The sequence below is a fragment of the Ovis aries genome, chromosome 25 (assembly GCF_016772045.2).
Source record: "Ovis aries strain OAR_USU_Benz2616 breed Rambouillet chromosome 25, ARS-UI_Ramb_v3.0, whole genome shotgun sequence".
Taxonomy (NCBI): Eukaryota; Metazoa; Chordata; class Mammalia; order Artiodactyla; family Bovidae; genus Ovis; species Ovis aries.
Genome location: NC_056078.1, coordinates 42393291 through 42418262, shown reverse-complemented (window position 1 = coordinate 42418262; position 24972 = coordinate 42393291). Strand labels below are relative to the sequence as shown.

General features: G+C 49.4%; 1 protein-coding gene across 10 annotated transcripts in view; it reads left to right on the top strand.

The window, feature by feature from the left end:
* TMEM273 (transmembrane protein 273) overlaps positions 1-23368 on the top strand; it is a 39513-nt gene extending 16145 nt beyond the window's left edge. The window contains exons 2-8 of one of the 10 annotated variants that reach the window (XR_009598483.1): positions 4879-4932; positions 6035-6175; positions 7007-7048; positions 7393-7423; positions 7697-9468; positions 10009-10032; positions 13824-14971. Coding sequence is in view for 6 of the 10 variants with exons in the window: in XM_060406374.1 (XP_060262357.1) it covers positions 4879-4932; positions 6035-6175; positions 7393-7423; positions 22952-23090 (365 nt within the window). In the remaining 4 variants the exon portion in view is untranslated. Of the gene's footprint in view, positions 1-4878; positions 4933-6034; positions 6176-7006; positions 7049-7392; positions 7424-7696; positions 14972-22951 lie in introns of those variants that run through there. The other 9 variants (XR_009598482.1, XR_009598481.1, XM_060406376.1 and 6 more) reach the window with 9 other exon arrangements.
* Positions 23369-24972: the final 1604 nt, after the last annotated feature.

Here is a 24972-nt window from a genome sequence, read left to right as displayed (position 1 = left end):
CCAGCCTCAAGGGAATCAAAGGGAGGTGCTTCCACAAAAGAAAACCAAGGTGCTGCCTGCAGCCAAGAGGCCAGGAAATGCGGAGGGCCACGCGGCAAATGCTCACCCCACACACCCCTGTTCAGACTTCCTCTAGCTCCTGGGGACGCAGATTCGCAGGAGGATGCCGAGCACCTCCCCCAGCACTCTGACCTTTTCTTGTGCCAGTCTTGTCTCTCCATCACTGTGTGAGCTCCTTCATGGGGCGCCGGGGTCTTCTGTCCCAGAGCACTTGGATCCCCCTGGTCACCAGGGCCATGCGGAGCACACCAAACGTACTTCACTCCTGAGTGTGTACTTTGTTAGGAGAGGATAGATGTCTTTTCTAGTTATCTGAGACCCCTTCCTTGATCCGAGAACACTGGAATTTATGTGATCTAAAGTTAGGAGCCCTTCTGTAATATTTAAGTTTCAAGATGAAGATGGCCAGGCATCAGTTGACAAACACTTAGGGCAGCCTCTCCCTATTTTTAGTCCAGATACTTATAGAATGACATCTGAGTGGGCGCGTACGCCCACTGCCCCACAGCTGGAAACACACAGCCTGGCTCTGCCCAAATAAGGGTGGTGAAGAGGGCCAGCTCCCAGGAAGGGTGGACCCAACAGGTGTGGGCGGCTTGGGAGGACTGGATGGTGGGGATGGGCTCTCAGGGTCAGATTCCAGCTGAGGTGGGGCAGGCCGCCCTGTGCCCTCCACTCACTCCCCGGAGCAGCCTTGCCTCCGTCCTCCTCTGAGGCTAACTTCCCAGTCCTGGAGGAGGGGGACCCAGGGAGCCTCCAGGCCTCAGGACTATTTACTCTTGCAGGAGATTCCTTCCTGTTGGGAAACCACGTGCAGAGAGCAGACTGTGCTCTGTAGGGGGGAACGGCTGCAGAGAGGGGGCGGGGCACTGGCTGTTTTGCAGGGAGGGCTGGGTTGTCAGGTCTCTGTCAGTTGCCTTTCCAAAGGGGGCTTGGGGAGGAAGGGCCAGTCTAGACCCAGAGCTGTAATGGTGTCTTAGGACATCTTAGAAAAAGGCACCATCTTCTGGGCAGGCGTAGCCTCAGGTGAGTGGTTTGGTGAGAGTGCCGGGGCGCAGGGCTGGACCTGAGTGTGCGTGGAGACCGTGCAGGTAGAGGCCCTGGAACCTCAGCAGGCCCATCTAGAGGCAGCACCCCTACTCCCTGCTCTGCTGCTGCTGCTGTCTAGTCCCTAAGTCATGTCCGACTCTGCACACCAGCAAAAGCTGTGCCCCAGGACCCTGGCTCCTGCACGCTGCACCTGGCTCAGTGTGGACAGCCCTAGTGTGGCGGTGACTGTCAAGCCAGATTTGGGCAGCACTGTGCCTGCCAATGCAAGAGGCATGAGCGACGTGGGTTCAATCCCTGGTCAGGAAGATCCCCTGGAGGAGGGCGTGGCAACCCACTCCAGTATTCTTGCCTGGAGAATCCCAAGGACAGAGGAGCCTGGCAGGCTGCAGTCCATAGCGTTGCGAGGAGTTGGACACGACTGAAGCGACTTAGCTTGTATGCATGTATGTGCCTACTACAGCCATGTGAATTTATCAGTCAGAGGGTCCCCACGTCCCCCTGGGACACCAGCCTCGGTTCAGTCAGCCCCTGCTCAACCCCCTTGAACTATCCCCAGGCTTTGAGAGACTGTTTTCTGGGTACTAAGCTGCCAATTCATGTTTGCGTGTGAGAACCCAGAGAATTTCAGTAAATAAAATATGGTGTGGTTTCCTCTTGTGTCTCTGACAGACCTGAGCAGGAGCAGTCAGGAGGCCTCTGGCTATGCTCGCAGACCAGCAAGCTATCCTCCAGCTACTTTGCAGAGCCAGGGGAAACCGTCCTTGGGGGCTTGCAAGGGTCTGCAGCGCAGGAGGTGATGATCTTGGCAGGAGGCTGGGGTGGGGTGGCCGATGTGCGGCTCTGACAGGCCCTCGCCAAGGGCTCTTAGCAGGCAAGGCCAAGATGCTGAGCACAGGAGGGTGGCTTGGAGGAGTTCCCTCCCTGAGGAGGGAAAAGGCTGCCGCCAAGTGGCTGTCTGGATGGCTAGCAGGAATCACTGAGATGGGAGATGGCTGATGGAGTGCACAGCGTGGCCCACTCTTGGGGCTTGGCGCCTGCGGCTGTCTGATCTGCAGCCCCAGGGAGGACACTCTCTCAGTCTCTAACCTTGGACTTCACTCAGTCCCTGAAGCCCAGGGAACCTGTTTGGGGTCAGGGACTAGGAGCAGCCTCCTCTCCTGGGGTGGACCCAGGAGAGAGCATGGAGGGAGGGGTCTAAGGCGCCTGAGCCTGTGGGGGTGAGAATGGGAGCTGAGCTGAGCCAGGGGCCCCTGCCCGGGAGGGGCAGAAGAGTGGGGCATTCAGGAGGATGCATTTGCTGGGCAGCCTGGTGAGGACTGGGGGCCTGGTGCTACTGGGAAGGCCAGGGCCAGGCTTTCTTGGATGCTAGACATTCTCTCTCTCTCCCCTTCTCCGCCTGCCCGTCCGCAGCCTGAGCTTCTCTGGCAGAGCGCCTGTGTGTGTCCCCCCTTGCGTCTCTCTGACTCTTTCCACCTTTCCATGCTTTCTGATCTACGTCCTTTCTTCTTTCCCTGTTCAAGTTTCATTTCAGGCTCATATAAGGATTTTATGCTGTGCGATGGTCATGCAGAGCCGTGGCCACTGGGAGAAGGCCCCTGAGGGGGGATCCAGGAGAAGTGTCTGTGTGTGAGCGGGCAGGGGGAGAGGCTGGCCCTTCGTGGCCCTGGCCCCACTCACTGGCTCCTGCCTTCCCTGTCCCTTGCCTTCTGCCCAGTAAAGGCCGCGTGGGGAAACTGGTGCTGGAAAGGCCCCCTCGTGAGCAAGCAGCACACACGTCAGGGTTTCCAGCATCAGCCCAGAAGCCAGTTCCGTTCAGCGACTCTAGCAGCCTAGCCCTACCACGTGTGAAATACAAGGCGTTGTCCAATCCCCGGAAAGGTTTTCCACCTGGCTAGAGCGGCAGGATTGACGTGAAGGATAAATGCAGAGAAACAAGGAAGCTCAGTGGGGACTTCTAAGAACTGATGGGACCAGGGCCACGCTGCGCCCTGTGGCGTCTGTGCTGTGTGAGTGAGTGGATGGGCCCCACGCGGGTCCATCAGTAACAGAAGTCGCCGGATTTCCAAGAAGACTAGTGACTAAAACAAGGCTGTGTACTTTTGCTTCAGAGTCCTCCAGCTTTTTCATCACCAGGCGAGGCCATCAGAAAACCCCGACAGTCTATTACAAAGGTCCCTTCCCCACCAGGGCACTCAGCGAAGATGTCCTCTGTGGAGTGTCTGCCCAACCCCTGGGCAGCTCTGAGCGTGGTCACACGGACGTCTTGTCACTTTGGTGACTGAGTGGCCATCGTTTGCCCTCCATGAGGTCAGGACTCAGGAGGTGGACTTCTCCTGGAGCTAAGTTGGGGAAGATGTGGTCCCTCTCAATGAAGTCAGCTGCTCCCTTTTAGGACCAACAGGGACTTCTGCCTTGCCTGGAAATTCGAGCCTAAGAATCAAGTTTGGGTCTCACCACTCACCTGCCCATGTCTCAGCCCTCCAGTCCTCGGTCTTGACGGTCCTGGCATCATTCTATCAGTTAGCCGCCTGGGATGTGAGTTCTCAAGGCATCACAGGGCTTTGGGTGAAGGTGGCAGGGCTGCCACTTCCCACTTGTCTTTGGCCCTTGGGCACATCCTCAAGTTCTCAGTGCATTCCTCATTCAGCGAATGGTGGGGATGGCAGTGCCTGTCTCACAGAGCTCTTGCTCTGAATATTGAATGTGTTAATGCAGGTGCTGCCCCCAACGTCTGCCTCAGAGTAAGTGGCCAGGTAATGCACGCTTTCCTTTACAAGGCCTGGGGGTCCATCTTAGCTCTTCTAGAGCCCATCTTCAGGGACCAAGGTCCAGCTTGTGAGTCTCATCTCCTATCTTAAGGCTTCAAGTCTAGGCTAGAAGAGTGAGCCCCCCTGCAGCACGCTCTGTTACCATCATTCACTCATTCATCAAATATCTATTAATGCCTCCTGTGGGCCAGACACCGTGTCAAATCCTGGGGATGAAGCACTCCACAGGGCGCCACTCAGCCTCGGGGGAAGACCAGCCAGAAGACCCATCAGTGGGTGAACAGCTGAGAAGCTCTGGGGACAGCACCCGGCACACAGCAACGCTATGTGATGTTCTTAAATAAACGGTGTGGTCAGTTACAATGGGCAGGTACAGCCGCTGTGAAGCACCCAGAGGGGCAGCTAAGCCAGGTGTGGGGTGTCAGGAGAAAATCACACAGAACCAAGATGAGGTAAAGAAGGAATAGGGGAGAAGACGGAGCTGGGCAAAGGGTGTGGGTCAAGGGCAGCTGGTCCCGGCCTGGGCAGGGAGCTGGAATCAGTCAGTCTGGCCAGAGAGAGAGGGTTCTCGGGAGTGAGGAAGAAACTAGAGAGGCAGGCGGGGATCCCGGTGTGGGTCTTAGAGACCATGTTAAAGAGCTGGTTTAACTGGCAGCTAAAAAACCTGTTAACCTAAAACAGGAGATCTTTTGTAAAATGAATGAAATGAAAAGCGGCCTTCTGATGGGATTGAAAGGATCTGGTTCAGCTGAACTCAGTGCACTCTCACTCCTGCTCTGGCAGAGGTTCTGACCTCCCAGCAAAGCTCCTGGACACTGTGGCAACCAGGAACCACTTCTGTTGCTCCGGAGTGTGGTGGCCGAGCAGGAGGCTCCCTGTGGCAGACTTCCCCAGACCTACTGGAGTGGACGGCTGGGGCAGGGCTTCGGCCTGAGACCCCCGGCCTGATCTTGGCCAGCAGTTCTGTTCTAACCAAAATTTGGGGCTTTTGTCTTTGCAGATGTTGGGGCCGCTCAAGTGTTAGCAACAGGCAAGCCTGCTAGAGCTGAAACTGGTAGGTGGCGGCCCAGTGGATTCTGGATGCAGGGCTGAGGGGCAGGAGGAGGGACTCCAAAATGCATGGGCAGGTGGGGCATCCTGGTGCCTGTTTCCTCCCAGTCATCATGGCACCAGGACAGAGCTCACCCCGAGACCTGTCTGAGTGGTTAACATGGCTCTGTCCTGGGGGTGTGCTACTGAATAAGGGCCTGTCCTCCAAGGCGACATGAGTCATCAGGGCCGCCTCTGTCCACTCTCTATGAGATAGGCAGCCCTGCACTGCAGCCGTGAGCCCCCAAATAGCAGGCTTTGCCCTGGCCAGTGCCTCCCTCCGCTTGCCCCATCCCAGCCTCTCTCCACCCGAGCTCAGCTCCCCACGTAAGGCATGCCTTCCATGTCATCTTCTCTGGGAAGACTATCAGTTTCCACATCAGCCTACCTTGTCACTCTGCCCTCGAGTGAGCTCTTGTCTTCCGCTGCTGACTGCAGGCCCCTCAGGATGGAGTCAGGGACTCATTCATTTGCTGTCAGCATACTCACCAGAGCAGGCTATCGACATACACATGGATGAGCTGTGGATGCAGGGATAAGTGCAGATGGCTGCAAGAAGACAGAGAAAGGAGCCACCAGCCACTTGGGAACGATTCCCACAGCTGAAGGGACCAGGGCTGGAGTTCCAGGAGGAGGAGATGCAGCGTGGCTGGAGGGGTAGGGAAGGAGCATGTTCCCAGGAGACTGGAAAATTAGGCTGGCCTCAGTGGGTTGGGACTTCCCAGGTGGCTCAGTGGTAAAGAATCTGTCTGCCAATGTAGGAGACGCGGGTTCAACCCCTGGGTCATGAAGGGACCTTGGAGGAGGAAATGGCAACCCACTCCAGTGTTCTTGCCTGGGAAATCCCATGGACAGAGGAGCCTGGTGGGCTGCAGTCCGTGAAGCTGTAAAAGGGCTGGACACAGCTGGGTAACGGAACGTATACGCACGCAGCAGGCTGGACTATGTAGTGTAAAGGTCCAAGTATACGGCTTTGGACTTCATTCTGACGTGAAGGGAGCTGTGGAAGACTTTTGCTGGGTGACGACTGATTAAAGCCCCTTGTTCAATTCCTCCCTGCCCTCCAGATATCAAATATGCCATCATCGGGACTGCTGTGGGCATCGCCATATCGGCCGGCTTCCTGGCCCTGAAGTTCTGCCTGGTCAGGAAGCACATGTTTGATGATGATTCCTCTGACCTGAGAAGCGCAAATGCGGGCTTCAGCGGTAAGGAAACAGTGATGCTCAGGCCTGGCTCTGCCCTTTCCTGAGACAAGACACATTCTGGCCGGTTATCCGGTGTGAGGCTCTGAGGGTAAAACTGACTATAGAGAGGATAAAAATCATGGATCGGAAAGAAATGCAGTGACCTCTCTGTGTCTCTGTCTCTCTCTGCTTCTGTCTCTGTACTTTTCCGTTTAATCATACTTGATATTCTTAAGAATCAGTTTTCTTGGAGAAATGTGGGGAAGGGAGCTGAGCTGGCTTCTGACAGAAATTTCTTTTCTTTTACCCAAATGATGTGATGAGATGAAATCAATCCCAGGAAGTGGTGAGGCTGCTCCTGGCATGGGTGGGTGGTGGGAGGTGTGGCCGGCACTGATGACCTGGGCCAGATTGCATTTTTTCCCCCATAAATTGGGCAGGCCCTGCACTGAGTGATGCTGAGTGTCTGCTCATGACCCGAGCAGAGCTGGGCTTATGAGCGCCCAGCATGGTTCTCCACACCCTGTCGCAGCTGTGGAGATCCGCGTCCTTGGGTAGATGCTGAACACTCAGTAGCAAAATACAGCGTTGATTCGCACCCTTGTCTCTTAAGGAGGGACCTGCAAAATCCATCACCCATATGGCTGCTTAATGGGATGGTAATGTAGTTCCCAGAGGATAGGGAGGAAGGACTCTCACCCTGTCTCTTGAAAATGTGATTATTATCTGTAAAGATATCCAAAAACAGAGACAGGGCAAGGAGGAGACTGCATTTGGCGGCTTCCAGGGTGTCCAACTGCACAGGGAACTTAATTGGTCATAGCTCACCTGCCATTGATTTTGTATCCCTAGGAATAAGGGGAAGAGAAAATAGTGTCTTCAGCACACTGAGAGGTATCCTAAATCTCCTGCGGGTGGGAGGGCCCAGCATCCTCACGGAGGGAGAAGGGGATGAACACCTGGCAGGGGCTGGAGGGTCTGTTTGGGAAACCGCAGTCTTCCCCGGGTGCTGAGCGAGGGGGCTTGGGGAGGGGCTGGGTAGAGAAGCTTTGACAGTGCTAATGGGGAGGGGGCAGAGCCCTCAGCCCAAGGCCACCCCCTCAGTGGCCTCAACCCCAGGAACCTCTCAGCGTCTTCCGAGTCCGGTGGGCTCTGACCCCCTCCTGCTGGCCTGGCACCGAGAGAGTGGCACCACCATCACCATGCCCCCGTCCTAACAGCCTGCTTTCTCTGTTTAGAGACCATTGCACTAAAGAAGAGAACTGCAAGGTAAGGTCGCTACCAACTTGTGTCCTCCTCGTATTCCCTCCTGTTTCACCCATCCCTCGCCCTTGCCTGACATCCCTGCCCCTCTTCCCACTCTGAAATGCTTCCGAGGGGACCAGGGTGCACCCCTGGCCTCCCTCTCCTCACGCTCCCCTCCTTTGGGCAGCCCTCAAGTGTCATGAGAGTGGGGGAGCCCACAGGGTATTAAGTAGTCAAAGTAAGCTTGGGCTCTTTTCTGCACTTGTTGGGTTAGACTTTGCCTTATCTCCTGCACAGAGTCCCCCCAGCGGATCGCCCACCCCCGTGACCGTGTCCCCGGCTGCTGCCATGCCCCAGCTGGGAAACTACACGTATTCTGCTTCCAGCTTCCCTGCCGCCACCCAGCCACATTGCTCTTCTGTATAGAGCCCTTGTCCTCCAAAGACAATCCTAACTCAGGACCTTTGCGCTTGCTGCTTTGGTATGGAATGCTCTTTACTCAGGTAGCAACAAGCTACTGCGAAGCCCTCTGGGATGAGGACCTGAGTGAGACCAAGGAGGCAGCCAGTCTCTTGGGGCGGGGTGAAGGTGCAGGCCAGAATGAAGACGCAGTAGCATTTGCTGGAGTGGGGAGGCCCTAGCTGGGGAGGCCCTCTGGGAAGCAAGCAGTCGAGCCGGGGAAGACGGCGGGCCGGGTGGAGTGGGCTATGTTGGTGGCTGCCTTTTTTGAATATGGTAAGTCTGAGGCTTCTGGAGACTTCCTCGTGGAGGAAATGTTCAGTGAGTGACTGGTATTCGGGGCAGAATCTGAGTTGAGATGGGCTGGTGGGCTTTTAGAGGGATGCAAAGCACAGTGCCCCTCTAGCTCTTCCCTGGGGCCTGGGGCTCGGCAAGTACAAGGCAGCATCTCTTGACGAAGTGTGTGGATCTGTGGGTGAAGGAGAGATGGGCGTGTGGTGCGCCGCAGCCAGGGGGATGCCCTGGGGATGAGCTGGAAATGGATTTCCTCAATAGTGTCGCTTTCTTGAGGCTCTGCTCTCCTTCAGATGTTATGGTGTCTGTCAGTAACTTCTGAGGACCTAACGCCCACTCTAATATTCTTGCCTGGAGAATCCCATGGACAGAGGAGCCTGGTAGGCTACAGTCCACGGGGTCGCAAGAGTCAGACATGACTGAGCGACTTCACCTTACCTCACCTTAAAGCTCTTGATGGTGGGGGTGAGGGGACCTGGGAAAGTATAGATGAACCCCAGACCCAGAATCTGCGTTGCCTTTGGGGCCCAGCTCGTCTCCGGGGTGGGACATGTAGGATGGGGTCAGGTTTGGATGGGTGAGCTGTGCCTGTGATGGCGGTCTCTGCCCACAGCACGGTCTCAGGGGCCCTCTACTGGGTGGCTGAGGCACCCTGGCATGAGGCTGCAGGCTGCAGCGGCCAGCTCTGGCCCTGTGTCAGGATGATCGAGTGGGCTGGGGGAGGTTCTAACAGAGCGATCTTCTTGACCACCCATGAGCCGTGCTATCTTGATCATCCAAACAGCTCACACTCATCGGGGGACACTTTTGGGTTAAGGCATCATGCTTTGGAAGCTCCAGTGCCCCCTGGAAGTTCCCAGAACTGGTGTAAAGTCTGATTCAGGGACCTCTTAGTCATGGGATTCACAAAACGGAAAGATTTCACAACACCCCATTCTTAATCCTGGTGGCTCTGTACATGCATATGTGCGTGCCTGGGGAAGGGATGTGGCAGGCTGTGATGACTCACAGTGAAGGCCTGACGCACAGATGCTGCGTGTGAAGATGCTGCTGTGAACAGTGCATCACAAACCGACTCAAGAGCACTGAATGGACAGTTGCTATGGCTTCATGCTCCTACCTATGATCAGGTCGGAGGAGCATCTGTTTGGTATATTTGTTGTTTAGTTGCTCAGTTGAGTCTGACTCTTTTGTGACCCCACGGACCATAGCCCGCCAGGCTCCTTTGTCCATGGGATTTTCCAGTGGATTGCCATCTCCTTCTCCAGGCATTTTTCCCAATCCAGGGACTGAACCCGTGTCTCCTGCATTAGCAGGTGGGTTCGTGACCACTGAGCCACCAGGAAGCCCTTTTGTACATTTGGATGTTCTGAATTATTTTGAAACATTGGAGCTGTAGGGGGAGATTTCCATAACCCAGGGGAGGTGGCTGCCATAGTCACCCCACAATAAACATTGAGGGAGTGAAGTAGAGGAGGAGTGTGAAGGGTACAGGAGGAAGGCAGGGGCAGAGGAAGGCAGGGAAGAGATGAAAGATGCCGGGAGGTGGGTGGTTGGGAGTTAATGGCTGGATGGGGGTTCCCCTGCATCTGTTCCCCACCACGCGCATCTGTTCCCCACCACGCGCAGGGAACTGTCCTCGGCATTATCACACCAGAGCTCTTCTACTGAGAAGGAAGACACAATTCAAGTTTCCCAAACTGACACTAGATGGAGTCAGCCTTAGTCGGGAAGCCAATAGACCCGAGGATGGAAGCACAGAGGACGTGCAAGCCATTCTCCCGCAGCAGAATTTTGCCCCTGCTTTTGGTCATCTAGGAATGACTTAGTAAACATCCTGTCTTCCTGTTTTGCAGGTTAAACCTCAATTTCTCTGAAAGGTGAGTTGTAAGAGTGAGGGATGGCTCATATCGAAAGGAGGGAAGGCAGTCCCTTTCCTGTCCTGTGCAGGCTGGAGGCCCTCCTGCATGACCCCTGCAGGATGGGAGGGGGATTGCTGGGCATGGGCCAGAAGTCGTGGTGTCAGGCTGGCTGTGAGGTCAGGAATCAGCATCTCTTCGGGACACTTGTGGCAAGCCCTAATCTGGCAGTACTTTGGCAAGATTTTAAATGAAGTTGTGGGGCATTTGCCTCATTAGAGCTGAGAAAACTAGGTTTTAACAGCAAGATGGTTAAATTTTAATCTTATTTGATTTGGTTTTCCAAGACCTTCTCTGACAGAAGCCAGTCAACTGTAGCCAGCTTAAACCATTTGATGAAAAAAAAAAAAAAATCCAGAATTTTCTTTGTGTCATCAAGCCATCAGTTTGGCTGAGGTGTCAGATTTTCGACGCTGCTGTGAAGTCTCAGAATAAATGGTGCCTGAGCATATAGGACAGCCTTTCAGGAAGTGGGGACAGGATCCGAGGTTATGGCTAAAGGAGCTGTGTTCCCAGGAAGGAAGGCATCTCCTTCAGGTTTATCTGAATGGTTGGTTCACTACTCACTTCCCCTAGTCCTGCTTTCCCACACCTCATGTACCACCCACGTGTTCTCACTGTCCTTTTGGAAAAATCTTCAAAGCTGCAGAAATGTTGAAAGAGCAGTGCAATAAAACCATCTGCAACCTTCACCTAGATCCATGAATTAACATTTTACTCTGTTTGATTTAACTCTGCATGCATAATTTTTTTCTGATTCACTTAAAAAATAGTGTAGATATCATAATATTTACGCATCATGTATCTCCTGCATAATCACAATGATAGGAATGGTAAGAAATGAATGGAAATGGGTAGTAATTCAATAGTATCATCTCTTTCACAGCCTGTATTCAAAATTCTCTGATTGTTTCCCAGGTATCTCTTAAAGCTCTATTTTTCCAAGCCAGGAGCCACCGTACTTGATTTTGTCCCTTTCTGGTTTTTCTCGATGTTGCTTTCTCTCCCCACGGCACTGTCAGTCTTGAAGTACTCAAGCGTCTCGAATCACGGTCTATTTCCTGGATTTGTCTGTTTCCTCCTGAGCAGGTTCAGATTGAGAATTTTGTCATGATCACTGCAGAGGTGATATTGGGCACATATCTTTCAGTGTGCTGCTCAGGAGTCACATGACTCCAGGCTCTCTGTTAGTGACACTGCTTTTAAGTGCTTGGCTAAGGAAGTGACAACTAGATCTCTCCTGTTAGAGAGAAAATCCCTCGTTTGCAATGAGTAAATCATCTAAGGGGTGGGACTTTGAGACCGTGGGAACACCCTGACCCAAGTAATTCTTCACCCAATGGTTTTACATCTGTTTGTGGCCTGTGTTTGAATAGTTATTGCACTGAGGGTCACAAAGTCCTGAGTTTCTAATTCCAGCCTTCCTTCTACATTTAATAGCTGGCATTCTTCTCTTATTTCTTGAACACTATTCCTAAGGACTTCAATGCATTATAATTCATCACCATCATGAATCTTTTCGATGTTTAAACTGTCCCACATTATCAGTACAAATCAATTCTTGGTGGCTTTAGACCGGATTCCAGTAGTCACTGAGAATGTCATAGACTTCTGAAATTACACAATGTTCCAGGCTCACCTTACACTGTTCCTGCTCAGACTTGGAATCACGCATTTCCCCTAGATTCAAGTTTTCCTACCCTCTCCTCCACCCTCCTGCTTTTCTTTAACATGAGTAGTTTTTAGAAACCAAGATCTGCGCACAGTGGGTGTTTATGGCTACTGAGGCATCGTCACTTGGAGACCTTCTCAGTGGACAGTCAGCACATGCATATTTACCAGAATGCATCAGAAACGCAGCATCACAGCATTCTTCTTAAGATTTCCTCATTCCATATTTCTATTTTGCCTCCTCTAAAGTGAAAGCCCTGTTTCCCAACCATAGAAATATTTTTATCCATTTGCTCTATCCTATGATACACACAAAATATATACTTTAAGAATTACAATACTGTACAACTACAAATGTTCTTTGTTCTTAGAATTTAGCCCTCCATGTGTACAGAGCATTGTGTTCAAGTTGAATTAATTATTTTCTCAGTGTGGTTATGCTATCAATTTGATATATACTTAGAGATATTTGTTTCAGTGTATATGCTGGTTTTTAATTTCTTAATCTTTGTATTTTAATTTTATTTTTTGAGTATGTGAAACACATGTATAGTCTTAAACCAAAAACGTGTAAATAGGTAAACTTAGAGACCTTCTGCTCTCCTGCCCACTCCACCCTGCTCCTACCCACTGCTTTAGAGGTAATTAATTTCAACAGTTCCTGTTTCACCTTCCCTGTGTTCCTTTTACAAAGTTACGGTTAATTAAAAGATGTGCATATGTACAATTTTTATAAAATTGGATAAATATTTATATACGCATATATATATATATTGTTCTGGTTCTTGTTTGTTTTTGTTTGGAGCTCTGATTCATCTGGGATGCTGCATGGTATGAGACATGATCCAATTATATCTTTTACCCAAGTGGCACTCTAGCTATCTTAATGTCATTTTTCAAAATCACTGTATTTCCCCCAGTATTTTATTTGTCACCTTTATCAGGCTCAAAATCCTCCCTATAGGTGGGCTGTTCCTAGACTTCACATCATTCTCCAGTGGCTTTGTGACTATTCATGCGCCATCATCACACTCTTTCTTGCGGCGACTTCACGCGCTACCCGGTGTGGCTGGTTCCCACACACCTCGCTATTTCAGTCTAGCTGTTCCTGTGTATTTGTGTTCCATATAAACTTTGCAGTCAGCTTCGGAATTTAGCTGCAGAAACAGACGTCTCGCTATTTGTATTGGAACTGCATTACGTTTACATGTTAAATTGAAGACAATTGGCTTTTTGAGGGTATTATCCTTCACTGACACAAATATATGCTTTTCACAAGTCTGTTTTTGTGTGTCTCAGGAGAGTTTTCAGATTTTAGTCTTATGGATTTTTCACATTTCTTATTAAGTTTACTTCTAAATATTTCATGTTTTTGTTGTTTTAGTAAATGGAATTTCCCATCATGTCTCCTACTTGGCCATTGATTTGGGATATTAACATGATAGCAGCTGACATATTGAATGCTTTTATTGTTTTTTTTTTTAAATTTTATTCTTGATCTCCTTGAGTTTTCATCATATTATGTCATCTGCCAAAATGTAGATCTTCTCTTCCAATAAGCCTCTAATTGTTTTCTCCTCTCTGATTGCATTGGATAAAATCACCAGGGTTAAATAAGAGTGGAAACAGTGAGTATATTTGTCTTTTGCCTGACCTTTGCGGAAAATTCTCCAGTGGTTTTCACTGAGTAAGATGTTAGATTTAGGGCTAAAGTACATATGTTTGATCACCTTAAGGAAACGCACCAGTTCCTATTTTACTGAGTCTTCCCCCACACCCCAGGAATTTGTGTGGGATTTGGTTAGAAGACGTTTCAGCATTAGCAGCCATTAACTTATCCTCAGGAGACATTCTCTGGGATGGTCCCAGGAAAACGAGGACATAGAGGCACCCTTGTTACTACTTCACTTTTTTGCATCTCTCCTTGTTGATCTGTATGGTTTTGGAGGATGGGGTGGAAAATTGGATTTAGGCAGCCACTAATAATCCTAGAGTCTCCAAAAGTCTCTTTGTCTTTCTTTTGGTACCTAGCTCAGGTCTGGGTGTTAATGAGTCTTCCAGATGGCTCTTTTTCTTTCCAGAAATGCACATGTGATTGAGCTCTGAGTGAGCAGCCTCTTCAGGAGGGCACTCTGGACAGCTGCTCATCGGAGACAGCTTGAATTTGAGCATCCAAAGCTGGTGATGGACCTTCACACGGAACTCAAAATACAGAGCAAATAGACTTACAGAGTCTACAGCACCTCTGTCCTGAAAGAAAACAGCGCTTCTCTTCTGCAAGGAGCTGGCTGCCTAAAGGGACGTAAGAGCACTCTTTCGAGCAGTAAGAAAGTTTGGAAGTCGATACACGCTCACTGCCTGTCCTTGTTTCCAGTGTCAGAGTTGTTTACGCTTCATGATGACATTGTGTCCGTGGATACTACCAGTAGCAAGCGGCTCATGGGATGAGAGCCGAACTCAAGACACAGCTTCTTTAGCACCACAGTCTACCAAGAGGTGAACAGCCTTGTCTAAAACTGTTGGCCTCAACTTCTTAGCGGTCAGAAGAATCCATCTGTCAACATTCAAAGGAACTGAAAAGTGAAAACCTTGGGGCAGGCTCCATTTCTATAAATGACGGGGAGACCTTCCTAAAGAAGAAATGCAGGCTGGGCTGGAGTGGGAGAAAGGGGTCTGACAGCCGTGGAATGGCCCCTCAGCTCTGCAGCTTTCAAATGATGGTACCAAGAAAGGATGAAAAGAGAAAGCAGCTGCCATGGCTTGTAGTGAGCTATACCAAAGCAAGGGATTATTGTTATGCTTATAGGATTGTTTGTGGTGGCTATGACAATGTCCGTACCTTATCATGGAGGACACAGCTGGAAAAGACATAAAGCCAAGGCTGCATGACGCAGGCCCCATTCACATTTCTCTCCCCCTAATATTACCCCTGGGTTTCTGGGCTGCATTAAGGAATACTCTTTGCCTTTTCATTCAGTAGAAATCCAGGTGGCTACATGGACTGGGTCTCCTTAGATTAGGTTACTCACCTTGTGTGTGGTAAAAGATGAGTTATATTTTGAAACAAAGCGCTGTGTTGTAATAATTTGCCTGAAATCCCAGGGCATCTTTTATCTGACTTGATAACAATGCAGTTCATTAGCAGCCTTGGTTAACTGATAACCTAAAGCGGTAATGCGATACTCATAAGCAATTTTCTGTGTGTTAGAATAAACCATCTTGTAAGGTATCTGATAATTGATTTGCTTCTTTTAGCAGCATTTTAATTAAGACAGCTGGTTGGGAACTGAAAGTGAATGCTTCTAGAGTCTCAGTAATCACTGTAATGTCTATAAACTCAATAGAATGTCGGGTCCTTTCCCTCACCCCACATCATGACATATTTTCCCAGCACCACTCCCAGCCTCCAGCTTTGTTTGAGTCCCACCCAGAGTGTCCTGTGTGAGGAACAGAGAAGTATGCTGAGGACTGGTGCTTTCTCCTCATCTTCTAATGGCAGACATGCCGTGGGAAGCAGATGGGTCGGGGGTTCCAGGCAATTGGCTTCCTCGGCTTATACCCCAATTCTAAGCTCAGTGACTTCCTTCTGTAGCAGTCCTACTGGAAGCCGTTTTTGACAGCCCCTCTTCACGGGAGCAGCTCCTGGGGATAGAGGTGCCAAGGGGCAGAAACTCTTGGGTATGTTTTTGAAGCAGCCAGAAGAAATCATCGTGTCTGTAGGTCCAATGTCCTGAGTGAGAGTCATTTCTCCTGTCCTATGCTGTGGTTTGGGACCAGAGGCCAAGGACTAGGATAAACCCTGCCCTCCCAGCCCAGTAGGCTCTGAGTCCCCCAGAACACATGCAGATCCCAGATAGCCCATCTCAACAGACAGAACATCCTGCCCAAAGGAGAAGCGACAGATGAGACTCAAATACCTGTGGGTGGAGTGAGTGGCAGATCTCAGCAACCAGACAGGGTCTAGAGGCACAGCTGTGGTTTGCTGCCTCTGTGACTCAGTACCTGGAGGAGAAGGGAAGATGGGAAAGAGTTACCTGGCAAAATCAACAGAGTACAAATATGTATCCATCTCTATGGGCTTCTCAGATGCCTCAGTGGTTAAAAAATTCTCCTGCCAATGCAGGAGCTACAGGAGACACGGGTTCTACACCTGGGTCAGGAAGATCCCCTGGAGGAAGAAATGGCAACCCACTCCAGTATTCTTGCCAGAATAAGCCCATAGACAAAGGAGCCTGGTCGGCTATGGTCCATGAGGTCACAAAGAGTCAGACATGACTTAGCAACTAAACAGGCACACATCAATCTCTATATCTTCAAGCTAAAAATATATTTTACATAGAATCTATAAATTAAAATAAACATAAAAATAAAACAAATATGTGCTTATATTCTTCGATGTGTGTTAGAAGTATGCATATGGTGGAATTATATTCTATCATAGAATCTATGGGCGTTTGAATAAGTAAGTGAAAAACAGCCCTTTTCACCATCCAAATTTGGAAATAGCTGAGAGGTAGATAAACAAGTTAAACAGATGGAGATGAAAGTATCAGTTATTCTGATCTTCAAATAAGTCATGACACGTTAATATCACTCCACAGGCTCTAGAGTCTTGCTTGGTCCTTGCCCCAGTCTAAGCAAGAGGTTGGTGTGGCTGGGGTTGGAGTGTAAGCAGCAAAGATGCAGAGGATGGATGGGTTTTGGATGGGGTTTAGTGGTAGGGGCCTTGGGGCTTGCAGACGTAGATCTGGGTGTGGAGGAAAGAGTGACTCAGCCTCAGTTCCAGAGTCTGGCGCCATGGAGAAGGATGTGGAAGGAAGCCCCAGGGAGCGCTAACCTTAGGAAGGGTCTGCAGCCGCTCTCGGGTTTCTTGGGTCAGCTCTTGGCGAGCCAAAAGATGGGCTGCACTTGGAGAGAGAGTGAATCCCATGTTCTCCTATGGGAGTTCAAGCTTGTAAACTGGGGTTAAAAGCACACATGTCAGAGACTGTTCTAGAATGTACTCCAAGATCCATGAGAAAAGCAGGGAAGAGTCGGCCTGGAGGAGCTGTAAGGCTCTTTAACAGTGAGGTGGAGTGTGCAGAGGGGTTGTTTAGACAGAGGAAAGCTGAGCTGAGCTGAAGATGCAAGCCGAGGGGCTGGTACCTGTGATACGAACTCTAGAAGGGCCAGGACCAGCCTGTGCTCAGGGCCCACCCCTTGACTGGTTCTCTTCTGAGTTATTTGTCATAATCCCAGGGCTTGTCAGATAAATTAAGCATCCTTCAAAAATATGACATTTCACATGGATGTTATCAATGGATGACAAATAGGTGTCTCCCAGGCTGTGTGTGCAGAGTGAAGTGAGGTCACTCACGCCTGGACATGAGGAGTTTATGAGTCAGGGAGGAGGGCAGACCATTTTGGAACCTACTATGCCAATACCTGCTTCCCTTGTGGCTCAGCTGGTAAAGAATCCACCTGCAATATGGGAGACCTGCTTCGATCCCTGGGTTGGGAAGATGCCCTGGAGAAGGGAAAGGCTACCCGCTCCAGTATTCAGGCCAGGAGAATTCCACGGACTGTGTAGTCCATGGAGTCACAAAGAGTTGGACATGACTGAGTGACTTTTCCAAATAGGAAAAGGAGTACTTCAAGGCTGTATATTGTCACCCTGCTTATTTAACTTATATGCAGAGTATGTCATGAGAAACGCTGGACTGGAAGAAACACAAGCTGGAATCAAGATTGCCGGGAGAAATATCAATAACCTCAGATATGCAGATGACACCACCCTTATGGCAGAAAGTGAAGAGGAGCTAAAAAGCCTCTTGATGAAAGTGAAAGAGGAGAGCGAAAAAGTTGGCCTAAAGCTCAACATTCAGAAAACGAAGATCATGGCATCCAGTCCCATTACTCCATGGGAAATAGATGGGAAAAGAGTGGAAACAGTGTCAGACTTTCTTTTCTGGGGCTCCAAAATCACTGCAAATGGTGATTGCAGCCATGAAATTAAAAGACGCTTACTCCTTGGAAGAAAAGTTATGACCAACCTAGATAGCATATTCAAAAGCAGAGACATTGCTTTGCCGACTAAGGTCCATCTAGTCAAGGCTATGGTTTTTCCAGTAGTCATGTATGGATGTGAGAGTTGGACTGTGAAGAAGGCTGAGCGCCAAAGAATTGATGCTTTTGACCTGTGGTGTTGGAGAAGACTCTTGAGAGTCTCTTGGACAGCAAGGAGATCCAACCAGTCCATTCTAAAGGAGATCAACCCTGGGATTTCTTTGGAAGGAATGATGCTAAAGCTGAAACTCCAGTACTTTGGCCACCTCATGCGAAGAGTTGACTCATTGGAAAAGACTCTGATGCTGGGAGGGATTGGGGGCAGGAGGAGAAGGGGACGACAGAGGATGAGATGGCTGGATGGCATCACGGACTCAATGGACGTGACTCTGAGTGAACTCCGGGAGATGGTGATGGACAGGGAGGCCTGGCGTGCTGCGATTCATGGGGTCGCAAAGAGTCGGACACAACTGAGCGACTGAATTGAAATGAACTGAACTGAACTGAACTGAGTGACTTTCACTGGCTCTGGCGATGCCAATATCCAGGAGGATAGAAGACCAGGACAAAGTGAGGAAAGGGCAAAGCAGTCACTGTGTGTGGGGGGTAGGCTGCACAGGAGGGGGGTCAGGAAAAATCAGTTCCTGGTGCACAGTGTCCTGATACACTGACACAGTGTCTGCTGCCATCTGGTTGTCTGGATATGTGAGGCCTAATTTCTCTTTCATGAAGCCAGTTTCAGAAAGACAGTAAGTGAATATGTGAAATAGAAGTTCAGGGGCATGGAAAGATCCCAGAAGTCCTGGTGTTCGTTTGTTAGGTGTTCTGGGAGGAACGAGCAAATAGAACAAAAAGAAAGACAAATCCAAAGAGAGAGAATAAAAGTGAGCAGAATTTCAGAAAGGGACTAGACAACGGCTTAAAAGGAAGCATGTAGTGAGACATAGGCAAAGCCATCTATATACAGCAGAACCAAAGTAAATTTGAGAGCGTCAGGAACAAAGAAAAGCAAATGGCCCATAAAAATAGGAGCTTTTGAGAGAAATTAAACTTTTTGTTGGTGGAACTGAATGAAAGAAGATAAAGAACCAATATCTTTAAAATTCTCAGAGGATATGATTATACACCATAGTATTCTATACCTAAACAAACTATCAATCAAGTGAAAAAAAAACACAAAAAATCAGAAAATTTACTACTCCCGAAGTTCTTTCTGGAAAAAAAAAAAATGACCAGAAGACGGACTTTAGCAAAATGAAAAATGAATTTAAGAGGACTGTGTGAGATAAAAGATGTGTCAGTAGGCAAAGGAACCAGCCAAATTCATATGTAAGTTTACATGAGCAACTATTATTTTTAAAAATTGTGGTGCCATTATAATACATTAAAATCTCACATGATTTCAATATGGGAGGTTGTGTGGGATAAAGAGAAATGACAGGTATAAAAGCATTAAGTTGTTTAGGGACATAACATAGAATACTGATTAGCTCTCAATAATGATATTGGAAAAATACATTATTGAATTTGCATAATGCAAATTCAAGAAGAACCCCTAGAATAAAAAAACAGTGGAGGGAGAGAAAACATCTAAAGAATTATAAGCCTTCAGTTCAGTCACTCAGTTGTGTCTGACTCCTTGCGACCCCATGGACTTCAGCACGCCAGGCCTCCCTGTCCATCACCAACTCCCGGAGTTTACTCAAACTCATGTCCATTGAGTCGGTGATGCCATCCAGCTGTCTCATCCTCTGTTGTCCCCTTCTCCTCCTGCCCTCAGTCTTTCCCAGCATCAAGGTCTTTTCCAATGAGTCGGCTCTAAAGGAGAAGAAGAAGCAGCAGCGGGAGGAAGAGGAGGAGGGGGAGAGTAAGAATGAAAATTCTTGTGTATATGCTTTTGGGAGAGACATAAAAATTTCTCTGGGGCAGATACAATTTTTATTCCTAAAACTGCAAAGCATAGGCGGCATGACCAGTGTGAAAATGGCCTGAGGAACAGTATTATGGATAACGATATTATCCGCCAGTATTTTGAGAAGCCTGGTCTCCAAGGTTGCTGGACCTAGATACTATAAGGAAAGTACAGCCCTCTCTGGGCTCCTCTTCCTAGTTTGCACCTCAGACTTGGCTCCAGTGCCAGATGGCCACGGGCAAGAGTAAGGGAAATAAGTGCTGCTTCTGCCAGCCTGAGTGGGTGGCCTCCAGTGGTCTTGGGAAGTCTTCAGGGAAGTAAGCTGACGGAATAAACTGTGAGACCACTTTATCCAAAAGGGAGCAACATGGTAAAAACAATTAGTAGAGGACAGGACAGCCCATTGCCTGGTGAGGCAGAGGGTGGGGATGCTGTGAGGACAGCTGCAGGTGCAGGCTGAGTCAGGCCAGGGAGTACCTGTGGATGTCAGTTCAGTTCAGTTCAGTTCAGTTCAGTCGCTCAGTCGTGTCTGACTCTTTGCAATCCCATGAACCGTAGCACGCCAAGCCTCCCTGTCCATCACCAACTCCCAGAGTCCACCCAAACCCATGTCTGTCGAGTTTGTGATGCCATCCAGCTATCTCATCTTCTGTCGTCCCCTTCTCCTCCTGCCCTCAATCTTTCCCAGCATCAGGGTCTTTTCAAATGAGTCAGCTCTTCGCATCAGGTGGCCAAAGTATTAGAGTTTCAGCTTCAACATCAGTCCTTCCAATGAACACCCAGGACTGATCTCCTTTAGGATGGACTGGTTGGATCTCCTTGCAGTCCAAGGGACTCTCAAGAGTCTTCTCCAATACCACAGTTCAAAAGCATCAATTCTTTGGCACTCAGCTTTCTTCACAGTCCAACTGTGACATCCATACCTGACCACTGGAAAAACCATAGCCTTGACTAGACGGACCTTTGTTGGCAAAGTAATGTCCCTGTTTTTTAATATGCTATCTAGGTTGGTCATAACTTTCCTTCTACGGAGTAAGCGTCTTTTAATGTCATGGCTGCAATCACCATCTGCAGTGATTTTGGAGACCAGAAAAATAAAGTCAGCAGCTGTAGAATAAGCAAGAGGAGGGGCAAGGCTACACTGATATCTCTCCTCTAGATTAGGAGGAGTAACTCGCCTAGACATAATGGCTGTTCTTTCCATCAGTTGGATGAGCGGATATGGACTGGCCTTCAATCAGTACGGGATTCTCTGGCGTGACAACAGCCACATGACCCAGATACTCTCAGCTGTCATAGTGACCTTGCATTTCTGATGGCTCAGCCCTGAGAAAACCTTCAGTGGCGCAGAGGACCATGTAGAAGATTTTGTGCACCTCAATTGCAAGTCACCTGCTCCAGTGATCTTGCCTGGAGAATCCCAGGGACGGAGGAGCCTGGTGGGCTGCCGTCTATGGAGTTGCAGAGAGTCAGTCACAACTGAAGTGACTTAGCAGCAGCAGCAGCAGCCCCTCCTAAGAAAGTCTGGGCAAAAGGGGCTAACTCCATTCCCCTAGAAGGGGAGGTGAGCAGAATGACAGGAAGGGAGTTTGCCCTTAAAAAAAAAAAAAAAAAAGAGTTTTTCCTGTGTGAATGAAACTCCTTACAGAGGAAATAATATCTAAAGAAGCTTTATCAGAAGCTGAGTCATGTAAAACGCTTGAAGTCCCCGTAAGGAATAATGGGCGCCAGTCAAGATGGATTTGACCTCAAGCAGGCTGAGATTGTCTCCTTTCATCAGCTTCAGCTCATTTGGAGGGTGGCAATGACTCACCCAGATGAGGAAAGAGGGGTGAGGAGGGAGAGGAGGAACAGGGTGGTGCCAGCACATGGCCGACACCTGGGCCCTGCAGCCGGGGGCTGGTTACGCTCTTGGACATTGTTTGGTCTTGAGGGAACCCCTCCACCGCCTCCGGCTGGGGGGATGTTCCTGTGTCTTTGCTCTGAAAGCAATGAGGAGAAGGAATAAAAGGTCAGATTTAGGCCAAGGAGGAGGGAGAAGACTTCAGTGGGACTTCTAAGCTTCAGCTATCATTCATGGAATCAGTGAGCCATTTTGTCTTTCAAAGGGAAACCTCTCTTCAAATTAATGATAATTTACACTACTTCTGAGCATTTGTCTGGCAGGTTGAAAAGAAACATTGTAAAGCTGCCTTAGCCTTTACAAGATATGTAATCATTTCTTTACAAGATATGTATAATTACGTGTTCTTTACAAGATATGTATCATTTCAAGAAATGATACCAAGGCCAGGGCTCAGCTCTCTAAGGGGCTCAGATGCTCAGAGCTGGTGGATGGAGGAGCGGTGGACTGGGGCAGATGTCCAGAGGGGCAGGAAGGGGCATGGCGAGAGCTCTGGAAGCTCTCAGGCGGCCACTGAGGACCACCTGGCTGGCGGTGATGGGAAAGCCTGCACTCTACAGATGGACATGGGTCCTGGTTTGGATACCTGGTCCACAGTTCAGGAGCTACTTGACCTTGGGCAAGTTAGATGGGCAAATGGCAGGAGTGGAGGGGGATGAGGGCGCTCCAGGACCATCACAGGGACCAAATAACATGACGAAAAGCTTTGCTTTGTACCTGGCCTGTGGCTGGTGGTAGATAGATGTGGATTCTTTTCTGTATATGAACTTGGAGCTGAGAAGACGGAATCTGGGTGGTGCTTCCTCCCATCCAGGCAACTGGAACAGCCAGTTCTGGTCCTAAAGTGCCTGAAGCTCCATTTCCCCATGCTGGCTCCTTGGGGCAGTTCAGGGCTAGAGAGGCTGCCCCGCCCCGCCCCGCCCCGCCCCGCCTCGCCCCGCCCCGCCCCGCCTCGCCCCGCCTCGCCCCGCCTCGCCCCGCCTCGCCCCGCTCCGCCCCGCCCCGTTCCAGGCCCGCCCCGCCCCGCCCCCCACGCCCTGCCCCGCCTCGCCCCGCCTCGCCCCGCCTCGCCCCGCCTCGCCCCGCCTCCCCCGCCTCGCCCCGCCTCGCCCCGCTCCGCCCCGCCCCGTTCCAGGCCCGCCCCGCCCCGCCCCCCACGCCCTGCCCCGCCCCGCCCCTGGTTCCCTGTCTCTCCTGAAGGCGGGAGCTTGCTCGCCCAGCTGGCTTTGATCAGCCTCTCACTGGGCCACTTCTGTCTTCATTTGTCCTTGTTTACGTTTCCTTGCAAACAAATGTCATGCCTTTCCCACGGGCTTCTCTCTAACCAGTTTATATTTTACCCTGGGTAGACAGGGCCGGATGAGACAGGGGATGAGATGGCTGGATGGCATCACCAGCTCGATGGACGTGAGTCTGAATAAGCTGCAGGAGTTGGTGATGGACAGGGAGGCCTGGCGTGCTGCAGTCTATGAGGTCACAAAGAGTTGAACACGACTGAGCGACTGAACTGAACTGAACTGAGACAGGGCCAGATTTCTGCTCTTCACCCCAGCCCTATTTCCTGCACCCAGTGAGCCAAATGCTGCCTTCTGACATCTGTCCCAGGTCCTGGGCTGAGGGATGTGTCTGTAGGACCTGATATGAAGCATCCTGGGGACGGATGGGCAGGAGGCATGGAGTTTTACAAAATCTTGGGTTTATATGTGTATACATATGTATGTATTTTTAAAATTCAGTAGTATTTAAATAAAACTAGAGGTAATTTATTGCTTGGGCTTCCATTGTGGCTCAGTGGTAGAGAATCTGCCTGCTAATGCAGCAGACGTGGGTTCAATCCCTGGATCTGGAAGATTCCCCTAAAGAAGGAAATGGCAATACTTATTCCAGTGGGAAATCCCATGGACAGAGAAGCCCATGGGCTACAGTCCATGGGGTCCAAAGAGTCAGACACAACTTAGCAACTAAACAACAACAATTTTTTGCTTATTTTCTTACATGTTTATTGTACAAAAATTAAAAAAAACAAGGATAAATAAAAGGATGGGGGAACTCCTTTTCCAAAGATAAATGCTGCTCACTTTTTGGTGTTTATCATTCTCAACTTTACATATCTGAGCATGTCAGTCAGTCAGTTATATATATACATACGTGCTAGGTTTCCATAACTGGGTTTGTACAGTACAGTGGACCCTGAACAACCCGGGTTTGAACTTCGCAAGTCCACGTATACGTGGGTTTTTTTCAATAGTAAGTACAACAGTAGGTTGAATCCGTGGATGAGGAACCTTGGATACTAGACGTTGTATTCCTATTTCAGCTGTGTTGAAGATGGGTACCCCAACCACCAGAGTTGTTCAAGGGTCAGTTATATATGGCTGTACTTACTATGTTGTGAACATATTTTCCCAAGTTCTTCAGGAACAGCATGACATCTCTTTGTTTAGTTATCCCATATTTTATTCAACCCAGGGGTTCTCAAACTCAAATCAGTCACACGGAGGATTTACTTAAACCCAGAAGGCTGGATGTACTGGGGTTGAACCCAAGAATCTTTATTTCTAACAAATTCCCAGGTGTCAAGGATGCAACCCAATCAACCAAAATTCCTTTCCTGGGACACTGGTTGCTTCTGAATTTGTGAGTAAAAATAGCACTGTATTGAAAATAGGTCAGAAAAATCTCGGCATACTGTTAATTTCCTTAAAGATAAATTTCTAGAAGTGAGATTGCTGAAAGTGAGGGTATCACAGGTTGAAAGTTGTTGCTGCATATTACCAGAACATTGTTTCAATCTATATTTCTACCAGAGTATGCCGGTCCTGGACCTTGTGTTTGTTTAATTCTTTTTTTTTTTTTAAGGTAAAATGTGTCCATCTGATCTAGCTAATCTATATAGAAAGCTAAATTCCCCCTCCCACAGGCTGTGTGAACCCAGGAAACAGCACCAACTGCACAGAGGCTGTTTTTTCATGTTAATGGAGAAAGGATCCTCCTTTGATCACATTTTTAGATTGCTGTGAGAATCATAAAATGATGGTAGGATTGAGTGCCCTTTCTACACTGTGACTCACTTGTAGATGGGAGGGTCTGAGCACTTTCCTGAAGAATTAAGCAGCAGCCCCTCTTGTGGAAACTTCCCGAAAGTTAGAATTACCAGGAGAAACTTGCCTAAAAGGCTTGTCTTCCCAGCCAGAACTGTGGGCTCCATTAACTGCATGCAGGAGGCCCTAGTGGTGGGACAGTAAGTGTTTAACATCCTGTCCCCTCCCTGGGGTGGTAGTGGGACAAGCAGGAAAGACCTTGATTTTAGACTTTGCCAATTACCATGATGTAAATCCTCCCTCCGAGTCCTCTTACAAGCTGCCAACGT